The sequence below is a fragment of the Sparassis crispa genome (assembly GCF_003851025.1).
Source record: "Sparassis crispa DNA, contig_000008F, whole genome shotgun sequence".
NCBI lineage: Eukaryota > Fungi > Basidiomycota > Agaricomycetes > Polyporales > Sparassidaceae > Sparassis > Sparassis crispa.
Window position 1 is genome coordinate 34,485 of NW_020939755.1, and position 22,648 is coordinate 57,132.

At 54.1% G+C, this 22,648-nt stretch overlaps 13 protein-coding genes across 13 annotated transcripts; 4 read left to right on the forward strand and 9 right to left on the reverse strand.

The window, feature by feature from the left end:
* Window positions 1-1,321: 1,321 nt before the first annotated feature.
* On the reverse strand, window positions 1,322-1,546 carry SCP_0900130 (hypothetical protein; the record flags this gene model as incomplete). Its single annotated transcript, XM_027761248.1, has 1 exon — window positions 1,322-1,546. The coding sequence occupies one exon, from the start codon at window positions 1,544-1,546 to the stop codon at window positions 1,322-1,324; it is 225 nt and encodes a 74-aa protein (XP_027617049.1).
* Window positions 1,547-2,069: 523 nt separating this feature from the next.
* SCP_0900140 (hypothetical protein) lies at window positions 2,070-3,282 on the reverse strand (the record flags this gene model as incomplete). The annotated part of the gene is made up of 2 exons (XM_027761249.1): window positions 2,070-2,479; window positions 2,532-3,282. The coding sequence occupies 2 exons, from the start codon at window positions 3,280-3,282 to the stop codon at window positions 2,070-2,072; spliced, it is 1,161 nt and encodes a 386-aa protein (XP_027617050.1).
* A 645-nt stretch (window positions 3,283-3,927) lies between these two features.
* SCP_0900150 (hypothetical protein) lies at window positions 3,928-4,083 on the reverse strand (the record flags this gene model as incomplete). Its single annotated transcript, XM_027761250.1, has 1 exon — window positions 3,928-4,083. The coding sequence occupies one exon, from the start codon at window positions 4,081-4,083 to the stop codon at window positions 3,928-3,930; it is 156 nt and encodes a 51-aa protein (XP_027617051.1).
* A 114-nt stretch (window positions 4,084-4,197) lies between these two features.
* SCP_0900160 (hypothetical protein) lies at window positions 4,198-4,504 on the reverse strand (the record flags this gene model as incomplete). Its single annotated transcript, XM_027761251.1, has 2 exons — window positions 4,198-4,346; window positions 4,414-4,504. The coding sequence occupies 2 exons, from the start codon at window positions 4,502-4,504 to the stop codon at window positions 4,198-4,200; spliced, it is 240 nt and encodes a 79-aa protein (XP_027617052.1).
* Window positions 4,505-4,510: 6 nt separating this feature from the next.
* SCP_0900170 (hypothetical protein) lies at window positions 4,511-4,942 on the reverse strand (the record flags this gene model as incomplete). The annotated part of the gene is made up of 1 exon (XM_027761252.1): window positions 4,511-4,942. The coding sequence occupies one exon, from the start codon at window positions 4,940-4,942 to the stop codon at window positions 4,511-4,513; it is 432 nt and encodes a 143-aa protein (XP_027617053.1).
* Window positions 4,943-5,525: 583 nt separating this feature from the next.
* Window positions 5,526-8,262, reverse strand: SCP_0900180 (predicted protein; the record flags this gene model as incomplete). The annotated part of the gene is made up of 11 exons (XM_027761253.1): window positions 5,526-5,770; window positions 5,830-6,084; window positions 6,138-6,264; window positions 6,325-6,622; window positions 6,676-6,867; window positions 6,921-7,322; window positions 7,400-7,644; window positions 7,698-7,785; window positions 7,841-7,917; window positions 7,966-8,067; window positions 8,113-8,262. 11 exons carry the CDS (start codon window positions 8,260-8,262, stop codon window positions 5,526-5,528), a joined length of 2,181 nt encoding a protein of 726 aa, XP_027617054.1.
* Window positions 8,263-8,650: 388 nt separating this feature from the next.
* On the reverse strand, window positions 8,651-9,130 carry SCP_0900190 (Histone H4; the record flags this gene model as incomplete). Its single annotated transcript, XM_027761254.1, has 4 exons — window positions 8,651-8,767; window positions 8,826-8,935; window positions 8,988-9,045; window positions 9,104-9,130. 4 exons carry the CDS (start codon window positions 9,128-9,130, stop codon window positions 8,651-8,653), a joined length of 312 nt encoding a protein of 103 aa, XP_027617055.1.
* Window positions 9,131-9,446: 316 nt separating this feature from the next.
* On the forward strand, window positions 9,447-10,020 carry SCP_0900200 (Histone H3.2; the record flags this gene model as incomplete). The annotated part of the gene is made up of 4 exons (XM_027761255.1): window positions 9,447-9,486; window positions 9,541-9,596; window positions 9,652-9,798; window positions 9,850-10,020. The coding sequence occupies 4 exons, from the start codon at window positions 9,447-9,449 to the stop codon at window positions 10,018-10,020; spliced, it is 414 nt and encodes a 137-aa protein (XP_027617056.1).
* Window positions 10,021-10,924: 904 nt separating this feature from the next.
* On the forward strand, window positions 10,925-12,653 carry SCP_0900210 (Aspartic protease; the record flags this gene model as incomplete). Its single annotated transcript, XM_027761256.1, has 4 exons — window positions 10,925-11,169; window positions 11,309-11,931; window positions 11,991-12,343; window positions 12,402-12,653. 4 exons carry the CDS (start codon window positions 10,925-10,927, stop codon window positions 12,651-12,653), a joined length of 1,473 nt encoding a protein of 490 aa, XP_027617057.1.
* Window positions 12,654-13,902: 1,249 nt separating this feature from the next.
* On the reverse strand, window positions 13,903-16,137 carry SCP_0900220 (hypothetical protein; the record flags this gene model as incomplete). The annotated part of the gene is made up of 22 exons (XM_027761257.1): window positions 13,903-13,992; window positions 14,048-14,122; window positions 14,175-14,340; window positions 14,399-14,423; window positions 14,477-14,534; window positions 14,594-14,621; window positions 14,681-14,693; window positions 14,746-14,792; window positions 14,843-14,943; window positions 14,993-15,032; window positions 15,082-15,097; window positions 15,155-15,166; window positions 15,228-15,252; window positions 15,302-15,357; window positions 15,412-15,437; window positions 15,485-15,510; window positions 15,562-15,579; window positions 15,634-15,643; window positions 15,693-15,794; window positions 15,850-15,863; window positions 15,917-16,004; window positions 16,061-16,137. 22 exons carry the CDS (start codon window positions 16,135-16,137, stop codon window positions 13,903-13,905), a joined length of 1,113 nt encoding a protein of 370 aa, XP_027617058.1.
* A 963-nt stretch (window positions 16,138-17,100) lies between these two features.
* On the reverse strand, window positions 17,101-18,120 carry SCP_0900230 (glycoside hydrolase family 16 protein; the record flags this gene model as incomplete). The annotated part of the gene is made up of 6 exons (XM_027761258.1): window positions 17,101-17,282; window positions 17,357-17,596; window positions 17,650-17,720; window positions 17,771-17,868; window positions 17,931-17,971; window positions 18,021-18,120. 6 exons carry the CDS (start codon window positions 18,118-18,120, stop codon window positions 17,101-17,103), a joined length of 732 nt encoding a protein of 243 aa, XP_027617059.1.
* Window positions 18,121-18,325: 205 nt separating this feature from the next.
* SCP_0900240 (hypothetical protein) lies at window positions 18,326-20,219 on the forward strand (the record flags this gene model as incomplete). The annotated part of the gene is made up of 3 exons (XM_027761259.1): window positions 18,326-18,921; window positions 18,974-19,338; window positions 19,387-20,219. 3 exons carry the CDS (start codon window positions 18,326-18,328, stop codon window positions 20,217-20,219), a joined length of 1,794 nt encoding a protein of 597 aa, XP_027617060.1.
* A 388-nt stretch (window positions 20,220-20,607) lies between these two features.
* On the forward strand, window positions 20,608-22,317 carry SCP_0900250 (hypothetical protein; the record flags this gene model as incomplete). The annotated part of the gene is made up of 4 exons (XM_027761260.1): window positions 20,608-20,752; window positions 20,815-20,962; window positions 21,019-22,001; window positions 22,058-22,317. 4 exons carry the CDS (start codon window positions 20,608-20,610, stop codon window positions 22,315-22,317), a joined length of 1,536 nt encoding a protein of 511 aa, XP_027617061.1.
* Window positions 22,318-22,648: the final 331 nt, after the last annotated feature.

Consider the following 22,648-nt stretch of genomic DNA (forward strand, 5'->3'; position numbering starts at 1 on the left):
CTTCGAGATGTGCTACCACCTTGTCACTTACGTCGAATACAGCGGGTTCCCACCCAGCGGCACTAGGTGAGCTCTACTGCGGGCCTGGACACTAGCACTCTCATCCCGCTCGCCAAATCGACTGCAATGGCGCGAATTACCTGCTAAGCAAATACCACAAGCCGTTCCCGCACGACTGCGCGAGAGTGCGCGGAGATGTGAGTCGCCGGGCCTCCGTGAAGCGCCGCGAGTGGAATATGCTGGCTGCTCGCCCAGAATGCTGCCTGACCAACGCATTGTGATGACGATGAAACCCGAGCAATGCCAGGCGCGCATCGGAATGCATCTGCCAATCGATGGCCAGGCAAGACGGATGAACGGCATACATGAGGTTAACGGGCACGGTTTAGAGCCAGTGGTAGAGAACAAGTCCGAGGATGAAACGACGGAAGACATCGGAAACTGAGACGCGCGGGTTGAACATAACGTTTCTGTTGGGTGGTAGTGGGTTTTCTGTTGTCCATAGATGGATTTGAGAAGAGAGTATGCAAGATCGAAGGTCTCTGCAACGAAGTCACCAGTCAAATTTTCAAATGTCATTTCCGAGACAAGGAAGTTGCCGAGGATCAAGCTTCAAGGCTCACTCGCTCCGACAGAGAGAACTATACAGGAGTAATCCGAGCACAGTGTTGACGTTCTCAAGAGCTAGTATGGCTTGTCTCAGCGATACTGCTTCTTGGGGACATCAACACTGCACCCGGCTCGCTGTCAGCGTTATTGAGTTTGTTCCCGGACGGTGCTACTGGTTGCGATGTAAAAGGCCCATCCTCTCCTGGTGAAGCGAACTGATCAGAGATCGCGTCTTGCGAAGGCACAAGGTACTCCTGATGCCGAGGCAGGAAACGAGTATGGAGGTGATGGTGGCGATGGGCGTATATCTCTACAGTCAGGATGGAAAAACTACACGTCTTCATCAACTTCGTAGCTAGGCGGGACGTTACTGTCATGCGAATTAACGATAAGGGGATCTGCGCCTGGATGTTCTGCGGACGCGCATGTCTTCATGGTGGTTGTGGTGGAGAACCCGTAAAGCCGAGCTCGCGGGGCCTAAGACGCGCACAGCTTCCGGGATCGAGACCTTCGCGCTACGCTTGCAGACAGTAATGAAAAATAATGCGTACAGAAGGAGAAAATTACGACGAGACGGAAGAGGCCGCGGTGCAAAGGATTGTTCTTGCCTTTGCACTGGAATACCTTCGGGATTGTTGGGCCATCGAGAGAGTAGCGTTGCGAGGTGGGAAGGTAGGGTAACGCGGTGTTCATATTCAGAGGTTGTGTTCAGTCACAGGCAGGCAGCGAGACCGAAATGAGGGCAGGGTAGCGGCGCGCATAGAGGAGCAGGTTGGCCGCCTGCGCCTGGAGGTAGCGAACGACGTTGATGGGGAAAGAGACAGAGCGTGGGCGCGGGAGAGAAGCGGCTGACAACAGAGGCGACGCCATATGATGGGTTCAGTTTTGTCTGTCCCATGAGATTGAGCGCGAATGGCGAAGGAGCGATCGCCTTCATTAATGTGAAGAGCTGATGAAGGGGCCGGAGGCGATGGGGAAGGCGAATCATCGCCTTCTACCACTATAGCTAGTCTGCCGAATCTTCAAGTTATCGCTGGCGTCGCCCCGGGCCCGGGCCGCCGCGACATCGTCACGCTGGGAGTCACGCGTCACACCTAATTCTCCAAGCCGGTGGCGGTCTTGGCCTTTTCCTTGGAACGACTCGGGCATCAAGGAACTTCCCAACTCACATATTTTCTGAGAAGTAAATAGCTTAGAAGGAGGATCAGAGATGGAGAGGAAGGGAGAAGGGGAACAGTCATAGTAATCAATTCATTCCGACGGAACATCATGAAGACTCATACAAGTGCGACTCATAAATCACTCTGAGCCGCCAGGACAACGGTCTACCTTCCCAAAGCTACGAAGAGTGGCTGCTTCTCAATTACAGGTATTCTGAGGTTCGTTAGTACGGTGATAGCCACACAAGCTGGGCATACTCACGCCAGACAAAAAATCCTTCAGCTCAATGAAAGTCTCCCCTACAGATCCAGCCTGCCCTTCGCGAACGAGCAGCGAAACACGCCTTGCTTAAGGAAATTAGGGATGTTTGCTTCCACCAGATCGCGGCAGCTGTCATTGTCCAGATCCGCCGGCCAGAATCCGTCGCGTTCAAACTCGAGAGACAGGACTTTGAGCTCGGTGAACTGGTACAGTATCTCCGACAACGCTCCCCAGTGCATATTGTATTCCAATCCGGCGAGCACGCTACTCACGTCGCAGTAAGTGTAGCATCTGAGCCGGAGGGTAAGGCTGCGGAGGGTGGAGCTAACGTCTTCGAGGATCTCACGTACGAGCGCGAGCGGATCGAAATCGATGTCCCAGTGTACCGGTTTGGTTAAGAGAAGATAACGGATGTCTAGACGTGATGACAAAATGCGGGTCTCCTTGTCTGATAAAGACAGTTATTAGTAGCAGTTTCGAATAATCCTTCTGCTACTCACCATTGGGCGCATTTTCCATAGGCAAATGCAGCCTGAGGTGGCGAATATTCGGACACACGTCTGACAGTAACTTCCCAAAGGCCGTCACAGCATCGTAGTCATAGAAGCTCACCGTTGCTGTGTGCAGCGTACCGGTAGATCGAGTCCTCGAAAGAAACTCGCACAAGAAATGTTCTAGCGTGTTCAAGAAAAAATAGTCCATCTGGAGGGAGTGCAATCGGAGCCGCGAGAGAAGACCTTTCATCAAAGCGTCCCAGGTGCCAGCAAAGGACACGTCCATCCAGCCGCAGTGGTGCAGGGACAATCTGTCCAGTTCAGAGAAGAGAGCGAAGAAATCCACGACGACTTTAGGTGACGTGAACCAGATACGACTGAGATGGAGGTGTTCAAGGTTTACGAGCAGCTCCTCAGCGCACCAGGGCGAAGCACAAGAACAATGGCTCGGGATCCTCACGTCAGTCAAGCTCGCTTCGCGCAGATTGGGCAGTCTCGAGAGAATGCACGCGAGAACGTGCACGCAAAGAGACGAAGTCTGGCGCGGGTGCTTGCCTATCAAGCCTAAGGTCCGTACGCGTGGCAGAATGTGTGGCGACGCCTCCAGAAATTCCATGAACGCGCAAAATCCATCCGCGGTTTCTTTGACCTGGATGGTTTCGAATAGTCGATGTCGGACAAAGCAATTCCAGTTGCGCGACACCAAAGCGCACGATGCGATGCTGGCCTTGTCATGGAGTAATTGCGAGACGATCATTTCGTTGATCTCGAGTGAAAGGCGGCGTATCATCATCCTATCCTGGGTTCTGGCGTTCGGAGAGTGGCAAAATATTGGGGAATTATGGGCCGCACGGCACACTCTGAATTATGAGGAAGTTCTGTAAGCCTGGCCTGTGCCTGTGGCAGTGGATGAAGTTGAAGTGCAAGTGTCGAGTGGCGGTCCCAAACGCGATCACGTGCAGTTGTGGCTCTCAAGCGTCACGCTTTCAATTTGTTTTCTAAGTCGTTGCACGCGGTGAACTTCGCGGAAGGCTTCACCACCGTCCTTTTTTGTCCAGTATATTTCCTAAGAGTATACAGGCAAGAATGTCGAACGCACCGTAATGGCAGCGGCACCATCTCAGATGCTGGCATGGCCATATGCATCTGATACTTACTAGGGGGGTTGTCTCGGGTGTATTCTTTAACATACAATCAAACGGATGAGGGACTCCATACATGAATTATAGGAATTAAGCGCACTATATCTGAGTAAATCAAGGACACCAGGAGGCTACTGCGTTCCTTGGGTTCCAACACGCCTCCAAAAAACGAGGCTTGTTCAGTAAACGACGACGATGTCAACGTTGAGCGCACTTAGAGTCTCCGCATGAATAATTTTCCCCTGCCACAGGCAGCAGATTTAATCGTGCGGCTGGCCAAGTTTGTCACGGATGAATTTGAGACACTCGGGAAGCAGCGGCTTCACTCTCGCGAGCTGCAAGTCATTCACGCCAGAGTGCGATCCGACGAAATCAAAGTCAAAAGTGAGTGTTTTGAGGTAGCGGAACTGAGACATGATGATCCGCGTGAGTTCCCAGTCCCAGCACTGCAGATCCTCCACCAGGTATCCTTCACCAGGTATATTTCGGCAGGACGATCTTAAAGTCAAATTGGGGACGTTACGGTCTGCTTAGTTGAGAAAATCGAGCGCAGACTCGAAGGGCGATTTGTCGACGTTGTGCCCGTCGTCATACTGGAGGTGCATGGGGATGGCCAGAGACTGCAGATTTGTACATGCCCAAAGATTGAACGCTGGCCAGCCTTCCTGGTGTATGCGATCTGAAGAGTCAATCGTATGGAACAGGTGAGACATAACAGTAAAGTAGATATTATTTGTGATGCCTACGCGGATCGTCCGCCTTCTCCGTGTTGATAACTCCGAAGGTCAAACGGCTAAGGGTAGGGCCAGCCGCTCTAAGAAGTCGGCCGAGAGCCATCGCATCCTAGTCGAAGCACTCGAAGCCACTCACATGGATTGCCTGCAGGGTCTCAACAAATGGTGTGGCCGCCAGTACGTTGCACAAAAAGCAGAGGGTGTCTTCTCGCAGAGAGATGTTATCCAAATCCAAGTCGAGAGAACATATTTGAAGGACCATGCGCCATATCCGCTCCAGTATAACATCTGAAAGCGCATCATCCTGGTCCGTGAAGGGTAGCGAAACGATATGGCATTCAAGAGTTTCCAGACAGCCGAACAGATCCAAGAAGTCCACCATGGCCTCCGTTGATACGAAGTGGACCGAAAGCAAGGAACGCTTCTCTAGACTGCGATAGTCCAAAGTCACCAAAAACACGCCGGAGGTGGGATTGATCGAATACTGCAAGTGTTGCAGCTCCAGGACCTGAATGGAGGGAACCCTCGACAGGGTTGACATAAGGAAGCCGGAACAAAAAGACGGCATACAGTCGACATTTCCGTCTTCCTTCGAGACACAACGCAAGCGTCTAATCAACGACCACATTTCTGGTAGGTGGTTGAGGGCTATCTTTCAAAAATTGCTGAAATCGTCGTAGCTCGTCGTCACCGCCTCCCACAATAACGCCACGAAACATAAGGGGCCGACTATAATACGCGATGGCGGTGCATACCAGAGAAAGTGCCTTGAGACTGGCGGGGTCGTAGAAACAGTAGTCCACGAACATGTCCAGGAGTTCGGGAGGGAAGCGGGGGCTCATTGCAATTGTAAGGCAGCAGTGAAGTCCGAATGGCTGGTTGGGTAAGAGAGGTGGTACAATAGGGCTCGAAGAAGAGGCAGCGCGACTTGATACATACAGCCAGCGTGGCTTGCTTGCTCAGCCACTTTAATGCGCTGCAGGTTCTTCATCAAACGAGGAACGTATTGTCTCCAAACAGAACGGCACACGCACCACGAACATGAGGCTACAAAACGCCAAACGAGTCAACACAATACACAAAAACAATGAATATCGAACGGGTTACACTAACACATCGCACGATCAGCTACTATGAATCCCATTCTTGCCTCCCACTCCGATCACCCCACACCGCGCGTAATACCGCGCCAGCGCGAGACGCACGGTCTGCAAGCGCTGAAGAGCGTGCTTCTCTCCGCCGCTTTTGGTCGTCCGCGCAAGCACGGCCAGGTAATCTTCGCTCGCGCCCTGCGCCGCGCGTATGTGGATCTCTTCCAACCGGCACAGCAGCAGGCAAGCCTCATCAGTCGTGAATAGCATGCGCTCGCCTGGCGACGGAACCAGCCAAAGTCAGCACCATCTCTCCAAGCCAAAACACGACACCTACCGTAAAGCAGTAGCTCCACCGCATTGGACAATAGCACGGCCCACCACGATTTCGGCGCGATGTCCTCACGGAGCATCGCCACCAGGTCAGCTGCGGCCTCCTCAAGGTCGCCGTTGATTCGGCGCTGATGGAACTCGGCTAACCGCACGGCGAAGAGTAGGCGGTGCACAAAGACGCTGTTCGCGCCCACCTCCGCGCGCAACACTTGGAGCGAGGGCGCGATGCCCGCCACATGGCGCGCGAACTTTTCGGGACCTGCACGATGAAGATGAGCGGCGTTGCCCTAACGTCTAGGGGAAAGACTGAACCTTGAGTGATGTAGTCGTCTAACACCCGATCGACGATGCGTCCAAGTCCAGGCCAGTCCTCAGCAGACGTACAGAATGATACCGCCATGCCGTACTCCTGCTCTCTCAAGAACGTCTGCGCCGCGATCTATACGGAAGAAGTGTCTATTAGCCGGTCCGTACAACTGACATAACGAGAACAGCGTACCCTGCAGACCGTGCGCCTAACGCCCTCCCTCTGGTGCTCGAAGCACGTCGCGGCGACGTCCTTCAACACACCCGCGAGATTCCCCGTACGAATCCGTTCATGCTCAGCGGAAGCATCGCTCGAGTCTCGCGGGGCCTGCAACCGCAAGGGGACGCGCACGAGCACCTCGTCCGCCATCTGCTTTCCGATATCCTCGCAGGTGCACATATAGTCGACGGTGATGCGCCACAACGCAGGGTCCGAGCGCAGGTACTCAGTATATGAGAGCACGTACTGCTGTCGCAAACTGAGGTCAGAGCTAACTTTCGAGTTAGCATGCTCCCATATCGTGACGATCGGGGAAAAACATACTCGTCAGGCTCGCTCTCGATGAGCTCCAGGGGCTCCATCATATCAGCAAAATGCGCAGCGAGCCAGATATCCATCTGTGCAGCCTCCACCAGTACGCTCTTTGGCTTTCCGAGGAGGAGCGACGTATGAATCACGTCCTCCATGTTTGTCGGATCCGCCGGCATCTCGTTCAGCACATGGGCAACGACGTCTCTAACGCATACAGTCAGGCTTGGGTCTGACTCGCGCAATCAGCCAATACTCACGGCATATCCTGCCTCCTCAGCCTAGTATCGACAAACACGCTCCACGCGACGCACACCTCCTTCCAATCCGCGCCCAAATCCACGCATATCCGCTTCGTGATATCCGGGCGGCCCTCGAGGAGCCCGACGATCGCGCTCATGCGTTCCCACCAGTTCCCCGCCTCGTCCTCCCGCGCGGCATCAGGTATACGGTTGAGCTCGAGTCGCAGAGCCTTCACACGGTCGCGCCAGCGGCGGTACGCAATCACAAAATCGCGCTCGGCGTTATACTGGTACAGCCTCGGGTGGTTCGTGACGAGCGGCAACAGCCCCGCCGCGATCCGCTGCAAAAACATGGACGGGTGCCGTGAGAGCTCTTTAAGGAAGAACGCGGACGCTTTCGACATCCCGCGCAGCGTCGTCCTGTTGCGAGCGATCAGTAAACGTGTTTTCGCGAAGGTCATGGTCAGCAAACTGGTTTGCTCGCGGCGGAGACGTGCCTTGTGAGGTAGGGCCAGAATGTGTCGTCCTCCCATGGTTTCTCGAGCGTGCTCAGGTGGTCGCCTTCCTCCGTGGACGGCTGGATGAAATGCGTATTCAGCCATTCCATCAGCTCATCGCCCACCGGCGCGCGATCGTGCCCGGCGTCCGGTAGATATAAGAGGGTGAAGAGCGAGAAGCACGAGAATAGCTTCGCGTAGTGTTCCGCAGAGAACTGGAGGGGCTCCGTGCGCGTGATTGATTGCTGTCAAGCTTTTAGGTGAGCAGAGAGAGGGATGTAAGCTTGGATGAGCCTACGGAGGCGTATGCGCAACACTCCTTGCAGAAATTGATGTAGTCGTATGCGAGCTTGTTCAACGCCTCCAGGGTTGGCTCATGATCCATTCTGCGATGCGCATCAGCATGAGTGGGAGCTAGAGCTAGACAGAGAAGGGTGATACACTTGTATGTCTTTCTTGCGCACGTTGGTTAACAATCTTTGGAGAGCGGCGAAGATGACGGAAGTGTCCGTTACGAACTGCGCTCAGTCAGTCACGCAAAAAAAAAGAGGGCCATGACCACACACCACCCGCCTCTCCGAGGACGGCGCATGTTGAGCTGACGCGAGGTAAATATTCTGCTCCTCCGGATATGACGCGTTCTGCGCTTGCAGGGTCTGAGGGTCCGCCTAGCCCCAGTTAGCACGTCGCCAGATGCGAGAAGGAACACATACATTGGGTGTGGCATAAATAGCTATGGTATCATCTCGCGGCGATATACCCGCCGCCAGTGTCCGTCCTGACCGCCTGAAATCGTCGACGCCACCTTTCGAGATGAGAGGTGGCAATAAGTTTGCGGGACCTGCGTGTGGTTCGGATTGCATGTCAAGAGGACAGGGTTTTCGTGAGATTCTACAGCTTTCTAGACGAAGAGCTGCTGTGGCTTGACAATGCCCGAAGACGAGGGAATGGCAGAGGGAAGCAATGCAATGAGGCCTTGCAACCTGAAGGCCGTGGAGACAATTCGCGACACCAAACACGTGACGCAAAGCCAGACGCCACAGCAGCATCGGGCTGAGAACATTGCTGAGCGCCGAAGACTCGTATATATTGGCATAGTATGTAATAGCATACGTAGGCAGTAACCCCATCACAGAACGAACTCGCCAACATACATCAATGTCCGAGCAGCGAAGATTCAACGAAAAAAAGAAAAATAACGTTACATTATACTGATACAACAATAGACCAAAAACACGCCCCGTAGCCCCTCTATGCGCCGAAACCGTACAGCGTACGACCCGATCGCTTGAGCGCGTATACGACGTCAAGGGCGGTGACGGTTTTCCGCTTTGCGTGCTCGGTGTAGGTTACTGAGTCGCGGATGACCTGGAGTAACAAATCAGTCAGAGGAACGGCCAGATGTATAAGACAGAAGACCGCGTACGTTTTCGAGGAAGATCTTGAGCACACCGCGGGTCTCTTCGTAGATGAGGCCCGAGATACGCTTCACACCCCCACGGCGCGCCAGACGACGGATAGCGGGCTTCGTGATACCTGACGACACTTGTTACCATCATGTTTGCGACCGAGTTGAAGAGTTACTTACCCTGAATGTTGTCGCGAAGAATCTTACGATGGCGCTTAGCACCGCCCTTTCCGAGACCCTATTCATAAGCATAGGCAGTCAGTAACATCTCTGAGGTGGAACACGGGTGTCCTTACCTTGCCACCTTTGCCGCGTCCAGACATGTTTCAGAGGATGATAAAGAGATTTGAGAGAGTAAGTAAGGTTTGTAGTGGGGGATGCAAGTGGTTGGAAGGAAAGAGAGCGACAAGGTACTTATGCTGCGCGTCGGTGGCCCGTCACGTGCTAAAAACCTTATTTTGTTGAACGCGCGTCAACGCGTCGCGACGCGTCGGCCAGGGCACGTGCGGTATTGCCCATGCCGTATAAGAGCTGGCTAACCTCTGGCCATGTTCTTACATCCGCCTTCGTCATCAGCACTTGCACTATCCACCTCGGGCCACCTCACCCCATCAAACCACTCCATCTTCCTATCATCCAATGGCCCGCACCAAGCAAACCGCTCGCAAGTCTACCGGTGGTAAGCAGCCTTTACCGATTGACGAGAAACGTTTAACTCAGTTTATTCTCCCAGGCAAGGCACCTCGTAAACAACTCGCTGCCAAGTCCGCAGCCCGCAAGACTGCCCAGGTAAGTTGGAGATTGGATCGTCATTGTCCCAGGACTGAACTAAGCCGACTTCCAGGCCACAGGCGGTGTGAAGAAGCCTCATCGCTTCCGCCCCGGCACCGTCGCCCTCCGCGAAATCCGTCGCTACCAGAAATCGACCGAGCTCCTCATTCGCAAGCTCCCCTTCCAACGTCTTGTCCGCGAAATCGCGCAGGACTTCAAGGTCAGCATTCGTGCATCGTGTTGACGTTCGTCCCTGAATCGGCCTTTGCAGACGGACCTCCGCTTCCAGTCATCTGCCGTCATGGCTCTCCAGGAGGCCTCCGAAGCATACCTCGTCTCACTCTTTGAGGACACCAACCTCGCTGCCATCCACGCCAAGCGCGTCACCATCCAGCCAAAAGACCTCGCACTGGCCCGCCGCCTGCGCGGTGAGCGGACATGAGGTGGTTGTCGATGTGTGTTTGGACTGTTGTAGAATGTGGGTTTCAGGGTTGTATGAGTAGTGTATCTTACGTTTTTATTGCATTTCTATCGTAATGTGACCTCTAGGCTGCTGTGCCATGCCACAGCCATTTTGTTTTGGTGAACATGGAGCACGACGTGTTCCCGGCGTTCGCCGGGAACTTTGAATTGGGCTTTGGAGAATGATAATGCTCTGATGTTCTCTGATCTCCCTACTTCACCTCTATGGACGTTCGTTTTGACCAGAAGATTGGTGGACTCCCTCGCTACCCCGGTGGCTTTAGTAACTGTCCACGCAACGTTTTCTATAACTAGGTGGAAGTAGTGAAGAGGGAGTGAGGGGAGGCACATAGGTGCGCATTGGCGGCTCTTCCTTGACAGTCATCTCTGCTAACACTCTGCTAACAGTTCCTCTCGACTCGGTCGGAAAGTCCTTCTGGATATGTCCTGGAAGACATGATTCAGCGCTTGGGACAAGGGGGCGTGTCACCTGCCTATAACTTGCCCGCTCGCACCAAGAACCGGATCGCTCTCATGTCACCCGGCGATTGTACGTTCCAATTTGTCAGTCGAAGTAGTTGGGGAGACCAGGCGCTGTAGATGACCTTTACGGGGAGATCTCGGCCTGATCTCACTGCTCTCGAGTTTAAAGACTCTGAGTGACGTCGACGCGACGAGACTGGGTGTGGAACAGCCCTTCTGGTTTCTGTCATAGCGCCTGCTCGATCGTACACTGCTTGGTGGAGGACTGCCTTTCGTGTCATGTGTCGTGCTCACCTTTGCGGTTGCATCGCTATTACCGGATCTCGACATGCAGCCAAGACGCGCAGTGCGCAGCCGTTCGCCTTATACATAAGACTTCGCAGCCCTCGCGGTCTTCAACCATGTACTACTTCCTCCCCCTCTCACTCACCGCCTTGGTCGTTTCGACTCTCGCTCCGGACGTCATTGCCGCACCAAGACCTTATGTCCCCGTTGGCCAGTCTATTAGCCTGTTACGCCGGCCAAAGCCGCAGCAGGATTTCGCAACGCGCGCTGCTAATTTGAAGAGGCGACGGCTGGCTTTGGAGGCAAAATACGGCGTGGGCAGCTACAAGAACAAGAAGCGCGGGAGTAGTGGAAACACTTTGTGAGTCCTCCTCTCCTCCGTCGGCGGATGCGGACTGCCGGGTGGGATGACGTCATCCCATTTCCCGAAGTCAAAATTAAACTCATCCGCGGGCTGCTGCGCACTGCGGAATCATCGATCGCTCATCGTGTTTGCGCAGGCTGGTCAACCAGGGCGCAGACGCGGATTTCTACGGCTCCATCGCAGTCGGCACTCCTCCTGTCTCGTTCAACGTCATTCTCGATACCGGCTCGGCGGACCTATGGCTCGCGGGCGACACCACGAACGGGTCCGCCTCGAACGTGCCCAGCGGGATTCCGCTCTTCGACCCCTCCGCGTCGTCGACCTTCCAGTCTCTCGGCAAGGCGTTTGAGATCCAGTACCAGTCCGGCACCGCCCTGGGCGTGCTCGGGCAGGACACGGTGCAGATGGCCGGCTTCCAGGTCTCCGCCCAGGAGTTCGCGGTTGTCACCGAGGTCTCACAGGGTATGCTCAACGCGCCCGTGTCCGGCCTTATGGGCTTGGCGTGGCAGCAGATTGCGTCGTCGGGCGCGACGCCGTTCTGGGAGGCGCTCCAGCAGACGAGCGGCGCGCTCTCGGAGCCGCTCATGGCGTTCCAGCTTACGCGCTTTGATAACAACACGCGCGTCGTGCCGCAGTCGGGGCTCGAGCCTGGGGGCACGTTCACCCTCGGCGGCGTCGACAGCAGCCTATACACTGGAGATATCGATTACCAGGATATCCCTAGCGGGGAGACCGGGTATTGGATGCAGCAGCTGACCGGTGCGCACCACTCTGGCTCAGTTCTCAAACGCACCTCATGACGACGCCGGACTGTATAGGACTGACCTCGCAAGGGAAGAACGTCACGCTCCCATCCGGGTCCTCCTCCTTCGCCGCCATCGACACCGGCACGACACTCGTGGGCGGGCCTGCCTCGGTCATCGCCGCGATCTACGCAGAGATCCCGGGGAGCGCTCCAGGCACCGGCAACCTCCAGAACTTCTACACCTACCCGTGCTCGACCTCTGTCAACGTCACGCTCACGTTCGGCGCGAGCGCGATCGCGTGGCCCATCTCCCCCGCGGACTTTGCGTTCGAGCAGGCGAGCAGCGGGACGTGCGTGGGCGCGTTCTTCGCCGTGGACGTGCAGGGCTCCAGCGCGCCGGCGTGGATCGTCGGGGACACCTTCCTGGTGCGTCGGCTCTTTCGAGCTGCGTTAGTGTCGGTTTGCTGATCGCGTTCGGGGGCAGAAAAACGTGTACGCGGTCTTCCGCGCGTCCCCCGCGTCCGTCGGCTTTGCTCGTCTGTCGAACACGGCGCTCGCCATGAACGGCGTCAACTCGGCCACTCCGTCCGCCACTGTTGGCTCGGCTGCTGCGACGGCCAGCGCGACGGCCAAGTCGACTCATAACGGGTCCAGCAGCGGTGCTGAGAGCTCTTTGAGGGCGCGGAGTGCTGTCGTCGTGCTGGCTGGGCTGGTTGTGGGGTGGGTGCTGCTATGACCTGGGCACCGTGAGTGTGGAAGTGGACGGGGCTGGGTTTCGGTAAGGTACGATCGAATTGATAATGACGCTGTATATTTCACGTTGTCGCTATTACTGCAAACTGCTATCCTGCTGCTTTATATACTTCGTTCTCTCCTACCTGGGGCGCATCACCGAATCCGAAGTTTTTTTGTGAAGGTATATAAGCCCTTGCCAAATGGTATAATCCATGTCATCGGGAGTATTATTACGCCAGGAGTACTACTACAAGGCCTTATACCGCTGAGGCGTTCCGAATTGGTACAATTATTCCAGGAAGTTCGAACTCGTAGGATAATTTCGAAGACTGTATAATTGGTGGGAATGTGCCAGCAAAATTCACCTGATCCAGCCCTCTATATGTCACACAATAATCAGCCATTGGCATGCTTAAACGGCGACGAATATTCAACATGCATACTGCGAGCGTGGATGTAGATACAGTGCAACCGTTACATCAGGTGAGTGAAAACACCATCAAAGCATGCCGGTATGTGACATGCCGGCATAGTCATACTTTGACCTGGCTTCCAAAGAAATCTACGCAGCTATCAGATGCCAATTGTGCAATGTGCTTCTCTGAGCGACTGTCTTCAGCGACAGCGCTACATGCCGTATGCTGCAGATTGTAGCGTGGCAAAGAATGAACGACTCAAGGTCTGCATCACGGTAAGGACTTACCTGCACGAATAAACAATTCGCCACCTTCCTAGGAAAGAGGAACTTACCGATGGAATTGGGAGGAACTTACCTGCACAGAAGGGACTTGCATGCGAAGGAATAGCTCACCTGCAGATGGGAGGACTTACCTGCATAGCAGGACAGCATTGCTGTGCCCCGATATTTATGTGGTGAACAATACTCTCCAGGCCAAGTCTAATGAACATCCGGCCGCGAGCATTACGCAACTCCAGTCAACGTCGAGAATGGCTCCGAAGGCAAGATGCGGGTCTGGATGTGTCGAATGTGTGTAGTAAGCCACCCGCAACCGTCCTTGAGTTAGGACGAGATTTTCCGTTGGCTGTAAAATGTGTGGGGAGTACAATTGTCGCCGGCCATTATGAAGCTATATATTTTTAGATAAATTTTGTACAAGTTAGCAACTGAAAAAATCATATGTGAAAAATCTCCGGTTTCACTGATGACTGGGACTATTCTCACCTTCATTACCGTGGGCATGACCGAGGTCTGAATGGCCGACTCTCAAAGCTTATCTGCCGCGAGATAGTCATGAATACCGACACGCTTGGATCATCATCTCGCCTATATCAGCACTACTACTCTCCGACTCGGGCGTAGATGGAAGTTCCTTTGCGTCCTACCAGATGTGTGACGGTGAGTCCAGGTCGGCGTCCCCCAGAGCGATCACATACCGAGAGGACCAGTTCCGACTCAACCTTCTCATCAAATTTACCTGGTCGCGTCCGACAGTCCAAATCGATCAACGCCTGAACGCCCAAAGCTGTGAGTGAGCACGAGGTCCGTTTTGCTGAGACTCACTCGCTCGGACTCGGCGTCCGCGGATTGCAGCATCCCACACTCCAGGTCCGTGCGCCCCGTCGGCGTGAAAGGAACGTCGGGTGCCGACACGCATGCTTCGAGCGGGCTAAAGTCGACCGTGAAGGGCCGCTCTACTTGTCGGCGCACGACCTTGCGATGGTTGAGGCTACGCGGCGGAGAAGATGAGCGACCATACCCACTCGGCAGCGACGCACAGCACTTACGACGCGATCAAGGAAATTAGGTATACTAGAATATATGTGACATCGGGCTTCGGGAATCAACGAAGAATGCACACGTACGATTTGCGATCTGGTTGTAGACCGCCATGTAGACCAGGGGAGATGGCGACACCAAAAACTGGATAGTTCAATATTCAGAGATCTGACGCGGAACAACCGAATGCATGTCGCGCGCACCGTTGCCAGCCCTGCACCAGCAACGATGCTACCAACAACGAGAGCCGTGAGCTAAACCGCCAGTCTATGTGCGAAATCGATACCTACGTTGGGAGAAGACCTGTACAGGACAATGTAAAGGTATGACCGTCAATACAGCAAACGACGCGTACCACTATTTATCGCGTATAGAATCAAAGTGTTGATGAGTGAGTCCGTGCTATAGATGCATGAACGACGAGATCGAAGTGTTCCAAACACACCACACACCTCTCGAAGCCTGTCCGAGAACTGTTCAGAGAAAAGCAAAGCAATCCCACCAGGAAGATGTCCGCCGATACACCAGCGGCAAAAACCACTTCTACCATGACCTGTGACATCATGAGCCAAAGATGACAGCGCTTTGACAACGAAACAAACTTTTATCTGCTCGAGCTCCTCCGTGTCGGGTGTCAAGAATCTGCAAACGGTGAGGAAAAAGGACAGAAGCCAAAGGAAACCCTATTCACAATTTTATCGAGACAGCTGTATCAAAAAAGTGTCAGCAACGGTGGGCACTCGGATGTCTTTCGTCTCACGTACCGAGAGATCCAGCTAGACGCCACAAAATAATAACCGTCAGCATCAGCTTGCCCGACTCAGCCAAAACGCGTACATAGATCGACCAGCGTCAGGAGCACCTAACCAATTGGTTAGATATGACCTGCTGGGGTAAAGCATATTACGCACGGTAAGTAACAGCAAGGCTTTCCACCCACTGTTCCATTCCCCCTTGGCCTTGACGACTAAAAAAGATATCAACCCTCTGATAGCGACATTTAACCGGGGATGGAGCTCACATCGCCACAGCCGATAAAGGAATATGCTGCATTCACCGTCAGTAAGTACCACACGGACAGTATGCGAACGTACAATCGCACAAGAACCACCACTACCGCCTGGGTGGAAGCGGCGTCAGACTGAGACGTGAACCATATGAAAAGACCTACATTGACTGCCATCAACAACTGCGACGATCAGTTAGCACGTCACTACAGATTTCGGCAACATGAACCACGCACACAAACGCTCCTGCAACCAACTGTCAGCAAAGAATAATCAACGGGTATGAATGCCATACCATGGAGCTTTCGAGAATGCCATAGGGTTATCATCAATGTTTTTGACGACGAAGAAGTACATGGCATGTGCAGAGACAATTAGACTGAAGAAGCACAGGATCCTAGCAGCACAAGGTCAATCAGTCGAAAGACACGGAACCGCACGCACGCACTGACCATGCTAATAGCACCTGAATCGAAATATGTTAACTCAAACATAGCCGCAGGGGGCGGCGAGACTCACCAGTAATTTCATCCATATCGAAACACCACTGTCCCGCCTGTATCTCCTGAAATAATTCAAGGCGAGACCGCTCACTACTCCGTAAAATCTGATAGTAAACCGAGTCAAAACTGTTCCAGGGGCTCGATGAAAGTGAGTACGTACACGGATTGAAAAATGATACCAATCAGGAACGCCCCCAGACACGACTCAAGCGCAGGCCACTGCTGTGTTGAGCTCATACTCCACGGGTATTATGGTAGTGCTTCCTGGAAGTGACATACGATCTGCAAGACAAGAGGAGTCGGGAGACAAAGGTAGCGCCACGCCATAGGTGGCTCATATACAAGCGGGTAAGTGGATATGCGGGTGGCTACTACTAGTACGAGCTAGCATTGTGGACAACAGTTCCGCGCGGATGCTGTGGGGGGCTAGATTGAAGGTGAGGGATTCCACCGGCCTACGAAGCGGAAGTAATTAGACCTTCCGCCGCGTCGTCTGTGACTGATGCTCCAGAACGTACATTCGCCGTAGTCATTCTAAGCGTAGAGTAGAGGGAACCTCGACGGTCGCAAGCGCATCCACATTGGGAAGTGAAACTCCGAATATGGTATGTCACTAAGTTCACCCCTGAGATCTCCTAGATCTAGCCCACAGATTGCGCAGCAGCAAGTAGAAGATAATTCAAAGATAAAAGCGGAGGGTGGGAATAAAGCAAATATAATACAAGAGCTCAAGTTATCTGACAGGCAACTTTAGCCCGTTCACTCTGTTTTGAACCCTCGCCGGCTGGAAAGGAAGGATATGAACGATCTGTGTTTGGGTCATCTATATAAGACTTGCTTGTTCGTGGTTCATCTATCGCAAATTACATCCCAATTTCCGAAGCACTCCAAAAATGCCGACGAGCTACTCAGACTTTTACAGTCTTAGAATAAATACTTCATTTACCGCTTCAATTGAGTGCGAGCAAGCACAAAATCAGATTGAACCGGAACGAGTAAAATTCGATCAATCCGATAGATACAAATGTCCCAAGCGATCACCAGGCTTGCATACAGCGTAGATAGGTTGGAGTACAACGATCGCGAGACGGTGACCAACACCGAACATCGAGTAGTCAAATGAGGCCCGTAGCCAAGTAGTCTGTCCGTAAGCATCACCAATTGAGTGTCCCGAGAGAAATCCGGTGTCCGCCACATCCTCTACGTGCATTCAACAGTGACGCTCGTAAAGGTAGCAGCCATCTTTGCGGGAGCAGTCGTCCAGTCGATTGGTCCACCGGCCCAATGCGCTGTTCCAACATCAGAGCTAGCGTCCCAGATTCCAAGCTGGACCCGGGCGGGTTGTGAGGGGTAGTGGAGAACACCGTTCCTGCTCGTCTGGTCTACAATGTCGCACGAAAAAAAAATTAGATGCTGCGATTATTCGAATAACGTATCCCAATGGAGTGAAACGCACCCTTCCCGAGCGTCCGGATCACCTGACCGTCGACGCTCCATACGATGCGGTCCGCGTTCCAGTCGATAGTGTACGAGTGGTTTTGAGCAATAGTTCCGGAGCCTGAGTAGTCTTCGATCTCGCCAAAGATGCCGAAGAGTGGTTGAGTGTCCTGCGGATTCTCTGCGAAGATGTTGGACTGCCAGTGGGACGGGCTTCCGCCAAGTAGCTCGACGTCAATCTCGTCGTCAATGTATTCGGCTTTTATGTTTATTAGTAAATTGAACGTATGTTGAGTTGCCTAGAAATTTTACCCATGAGAATTGCAGCTGTTACTACACCAGGCACCACGGGAGCGGAAAGCGTAAAAGTGACTTTCCCATATCTGGAAAGACTGAGCACACAGGCCAGGCGGTAGTAAGCTACAATACTCACAGAAGGACGAATGTGGAATTGATAGTTGCACCGCTCCCGATCTTGTCGTTCACGCCGCCTTGCGTAGTTACTGTCCCGTCAGGCTTCTTCAGGAACAGCTGCAGACCGTCCGGACCGACGCTGTAAGAACTGGGAGGGCTGATAGCTACAAAGGGGGTACCTCCGCCAGAAGAAGAAGAAATCTCGGGGGCGGAATAGGTGCTGTGGAAGGGGTTACATTGAGAAGTCGGTGACCGTGCACGCGCTCGACCCAGAGTCCTTGACCAGCCTTCGAGATGGGCAGCGTCGACCAGAACCGCCCGGAAGAACAAAAGGGAAAGAAAAAAAGGGATTAAACGACTGTAGGACATGTCCTAAGGTGTCGAGGTGTGGTAGTTTAAGGACAGTTGAATCGAGGGGCGACTCCTGTCAGGCAGCTCAGGCTGTCACATTGTGTCGCGATCACCTGACAGGCGGGCGCGTGACATAAAGGCTTCCTTATAAGTTAATTACCAATGAATTACCGCCCTTCTCTCCCGCCTTTGTCTTTGTATCTCCTTCTCGTAGTGAGTCAATATGTCGAATGTCGACGATCAATACATTCCAGCATCTTCTCCTTCATCTTCTCCCCCGTCTTCACCCTCATTTGATCCCTTAGACTCTTCACCACCCTCCTCACCAAACCTCGAGGCGGTTGCAACTCCCCCGCAGTCTCCAGAGGTCGTTCATCCGTTTGCAGCGTCTACAAAGGCGACGAGGAGACCACATTTACATGAGAAACGTACTCGTGTCTCACAATGGGCGTCCAACTCTCTGAGCCGGGGAGGAAGTTTCGAGTCACACGACCTGGACGAGCGGGCGGGCAATGTGCCGCAGGTCGTCGACCCGTTCGCAGCGTCTGCTAAACACTACTGGAAGCCCCCACGCAGGGAAAAGAAGCTATCGCGTGTGCAGTCTACTGGCAGTGCATACTCGGACTCGACAATTATCGACCATGACGATCCGTTCTTTGTGCTCCACCCGTCGGCACACGACAACCATTCCGTCTTGTCTGATGATAATAATATGAATAAGAACTCCCAATCACTCACAGCTGAAGAGCGTGAGCTTGACATATGGGAGGTTGCGATCGCCGCCGCAGTCGACCGGTCCAACGGGGATATTAATTTGAGGTGAATGTCTAGGTTTCAAATGTGCATTCACGCACTCAATCTTTGTCTAAAGCCAGAGCGGACTGTTCGGGACGCCGCTGACCATCATTCCACCGTCAATCGCAGACCTCGCAAAGCTCGTCGTCCTTCCCGAGGACGAGTCGGGGGATAGGCGTCGTCCGGTGCCATCACCACCCCCCATGACGCGCACTTTCACGCGGGCTGTAACCGTTCCCGATGCAGTCTTCAGTCATCCTCCTGCCTTCGGGCCCAACACCGGTAGGATTGGAGGTCTCAGCAAGACAGCCTCGTCCTCGTACTTGCAGGGCACAGCCGAACCGCGGCGCCATGGGATCCAGCTGAACCTTGCCAGGAATACAATACCTAAGCTCCCGCTTGAGCTATTCCTGCTCTCCGGGTTGACCATGCTGAACATGCGTGAGTGACATCGTTAAGTCGTTCCGCATTTGTTCACACTTTGTTTAGATGCCAATGCCCTCCGCGTAATTCCTCCACAGATAGCTAAGCTCACAAACCTGTGCGAGCTAGACGTGTCGCAGAACCGGTTGGAATGGCTACCTGCGGAGATGCTCAAAATGCGGCTGGACAAACTTTCCGTCAGGGGGAACCCGTGGAAAGTGCCTACCGCGGAGGAGCAAGAGACTGGGAATAAAGGCGGCAAGAGGTTCATCTCACATACGACCTCCTGCTTCGACATACCACACCTTACCGAATATTCCCTGCGCACACTACTCGCGCCGGTCGAGTCGATGGGTGGAGTGACGGCACTCGAGGCGCTGTACGCGATCCCGCTGCTAGAAGGAGAGCACCCGCCGTCGGTGCTCAATACGCTGCGCGCATGTGTGCCGAACGCGGTCGCGAAGCCTCCGCCTCCCGAGCCCAAGCCCTCCCAGCCCCCGCCGAAGGTGCAGCGTGTATCACACACCGACGACGTTCACTCCCGTCTACACATCCGGCATCGGGAGATCCAAGTGCAAGAGAAGGGAAAGGAACAGGACAAGGAGACCCCGCCTGGCATCGGCTTGTGCCCGGCTCCGGCACATCGCGCACAGGGTGCGTCTGCGGCTGTCTTCGTGCAGCACGCGGTGGAGCGTTTCACGTGGGAGCTCGTCGTCGCCGGATTGGACGTCGGCACGCAGGGTAACAAGATGGGCGTTCCGGTGCGGTGGAGAGGATGTGGGACGGACTGTTTGGGTTTCCTGGAGGACGAGGGTGGAGGCGGGGGGATAGAAGATGTGGCGATGGGCACAGAGGTGGACGTCGAGATGGTGGATACGGATGTGGATATGGAAGAGTAGGGGGCTGTGGCCGGGCTGCTCGCGGAATTTCCGTCGCATTTACTCCGTTTTGCAAGGATCATACACGCACGTCTTGACCGGTATCACTTGTACAGTAATGTCGCATTCTACGGATTCAATCATTAAATTATGTCGGATCCCCCTCGTTGTTCAGTTCTTGTCCGATCTCAACGTTCAACGTCGTATATATGCGCAGCTCACCGTGACGGGGGTGAGGCAGTGTGAGTACGCCGAGCCTTTATGCTGCGCGCTACCATGTCAGTACCGTGCGTACCGCCAACCTCTGCTTTTCTCCACTTACTCTGCAGCTGTCTACTCCAAGAGACTTGGTCATCTTCTCGACGATCCTGTAAACAAGCACCCATACTTACATTCTGTCTCGAGAAAGATGAGCTTGGATCAGAACCTATTCACTCTACACATCTCCCCAAATGCAGATGACCCGACGATCGTCGATCTGGCAGACCCAGCAGGGAATTTGCACTATCGCAAGCAGTTGGTGCCAGGGAACGTATATGTTATCAATGTTTATGGTGAGTTGAGGACTTTCTTGTCGTCGGTTCGTAGCAGGCTTACAGATATCCTGTGCTTTCAGACCCTCTCTCTGAATCTCTTCTGGCGACTGCCACCGCCCCGAGTGCCATCAGCAAGCACAAGACAATTCAGCTGCACAACCCCGAGACAATAGTCGAGCTTAAGTCTACAGGCACTCTGTCTTTCAAATGGAGCTTCAAGTGGGAGGAGTAAGCGTCATACAATTCTAATGTGCATGTATTCAACAGCTCATGGTCGGCTACAGGCACGAATTCGAATGGCGGCGTGAGGAGTGCTTTATCATCCGCAAACCCGACCCTGCGGTGCTAGTCGCCGTGACGAAGGAGCCGGCGGGGCGGCTGCGCACGACGTCGATTCAAATGCTTGACTACAACCTGAACCGCTTCGACGTGCAGGACCGCAAGGGCCTCGAGATCCTCATTCTCACCGCGCTGCTCACCCTCCACGACACCAACGAGGCATACCATACTCCTAGTACTGATGAGCCGGTGTCCACCACGCCCTTACTCCCGACCGCCATCACGGGCCTCCTCGGTTTCGGCACTCGGCGCACACCGTCTGAGTCCCGCGGTGCGCCAGCGAACTTGAGTGACAGTGCCAGTGCCAGTTCAGAGGCGGTGCCCGCGCTCCCTCCGAAACCCGCACCGCGCACTGGCGTCGAACTCATTGCGGAGAAGCATATGCTACGGAGCATGCAAGGCGTGGGCGAGGCGAACGAAGTGGAGGTGGACAGCGAGGGCGCGGTGGAGGAGTACGCCGCGTACGCGGCGGGGCTGCTCAAGGACGAGGCGATGCTCTTCATCACCGTGCGCTCCGCCTCGGCCGCGCAGGTGCCCCGGGTCCTGCGAGTCGTCGAGGAGACGAAGCGCCTGCGGCACAAGTCGGGCATCGCGGACGAGGAGGAGCTTCATCAGTATGTAGTGTACGATACCGCGCCGGCCAAGGGCCTGCGGCGCATCAACCTCGACGACCCGGCCCCAGCCACGAAAGGCAAGGCGTACGTCCCGCCGACGAGCCTCATGGTGCACTTGAGCAAGATCGATATGCCGGAGCTGAGGCCGCCTATAGAGACGAATAGAGATCTGCGGCTCGAGGTGGATGCGTCGTACAACGTCACCTATACACCAGTCAGGGACAAAAGGAAGATGACCGTGAAAGAGAAAGAGAAATTGCCGGACAGGAAAAGGGAGAAGGAGCGAAGGAAGGCTAGCAAAGACCACGACAGAGGTGAGCCTTTGTTTTTCATGCGCGCACTGTGATCTCTCGTTGATTTCTCTTCGCAGGCACTGTACACCACCCCGAGCCTAATAAGTCGATGAGACCCACTGGAAGCCGTCTCTCTCCCCCGTTACAAAATGCGTCTTTGCATGCACCTCCGCCGTTTCCTCCGAGAGGTGCATCTCCCGGTTATGGGTGGAGTCCACCAGCACCTACGGGTTACCCCTCTGCTGCATCGTACCCCCTCGGCTTTGCACCCCCACCTCCAATTGCACCTCGTCCCCAACATCCGTCAACTGGAATCTTGGACTGGGCGCGACGTTAGACCGAAGACTTACTCGCACTTGATTTCAATGGACTTTTTTGATGCGTTGCCTAATGCTTGTAGAAAGTGTACATTCACAGATGTATTTGTAGAGCTTCTAATATCAGCACTGCTCCTCGTTTGAGACAATTAACAAACTCAACAAGGTGAACAACGGATTCACGCCCAGGCAGAACGCCGAAAATTGAGATCGACGGGTATTGAACGACTATATGCATCACTGCACACATCGGCATAGAATGGCCTTGCACTAGTACTTGTCACGCCAGCAACGTAGCTGAAAATTCAAAGAAGCGAGAGCTCAACATCCGACGGGAGAGGGTCAGAGAAA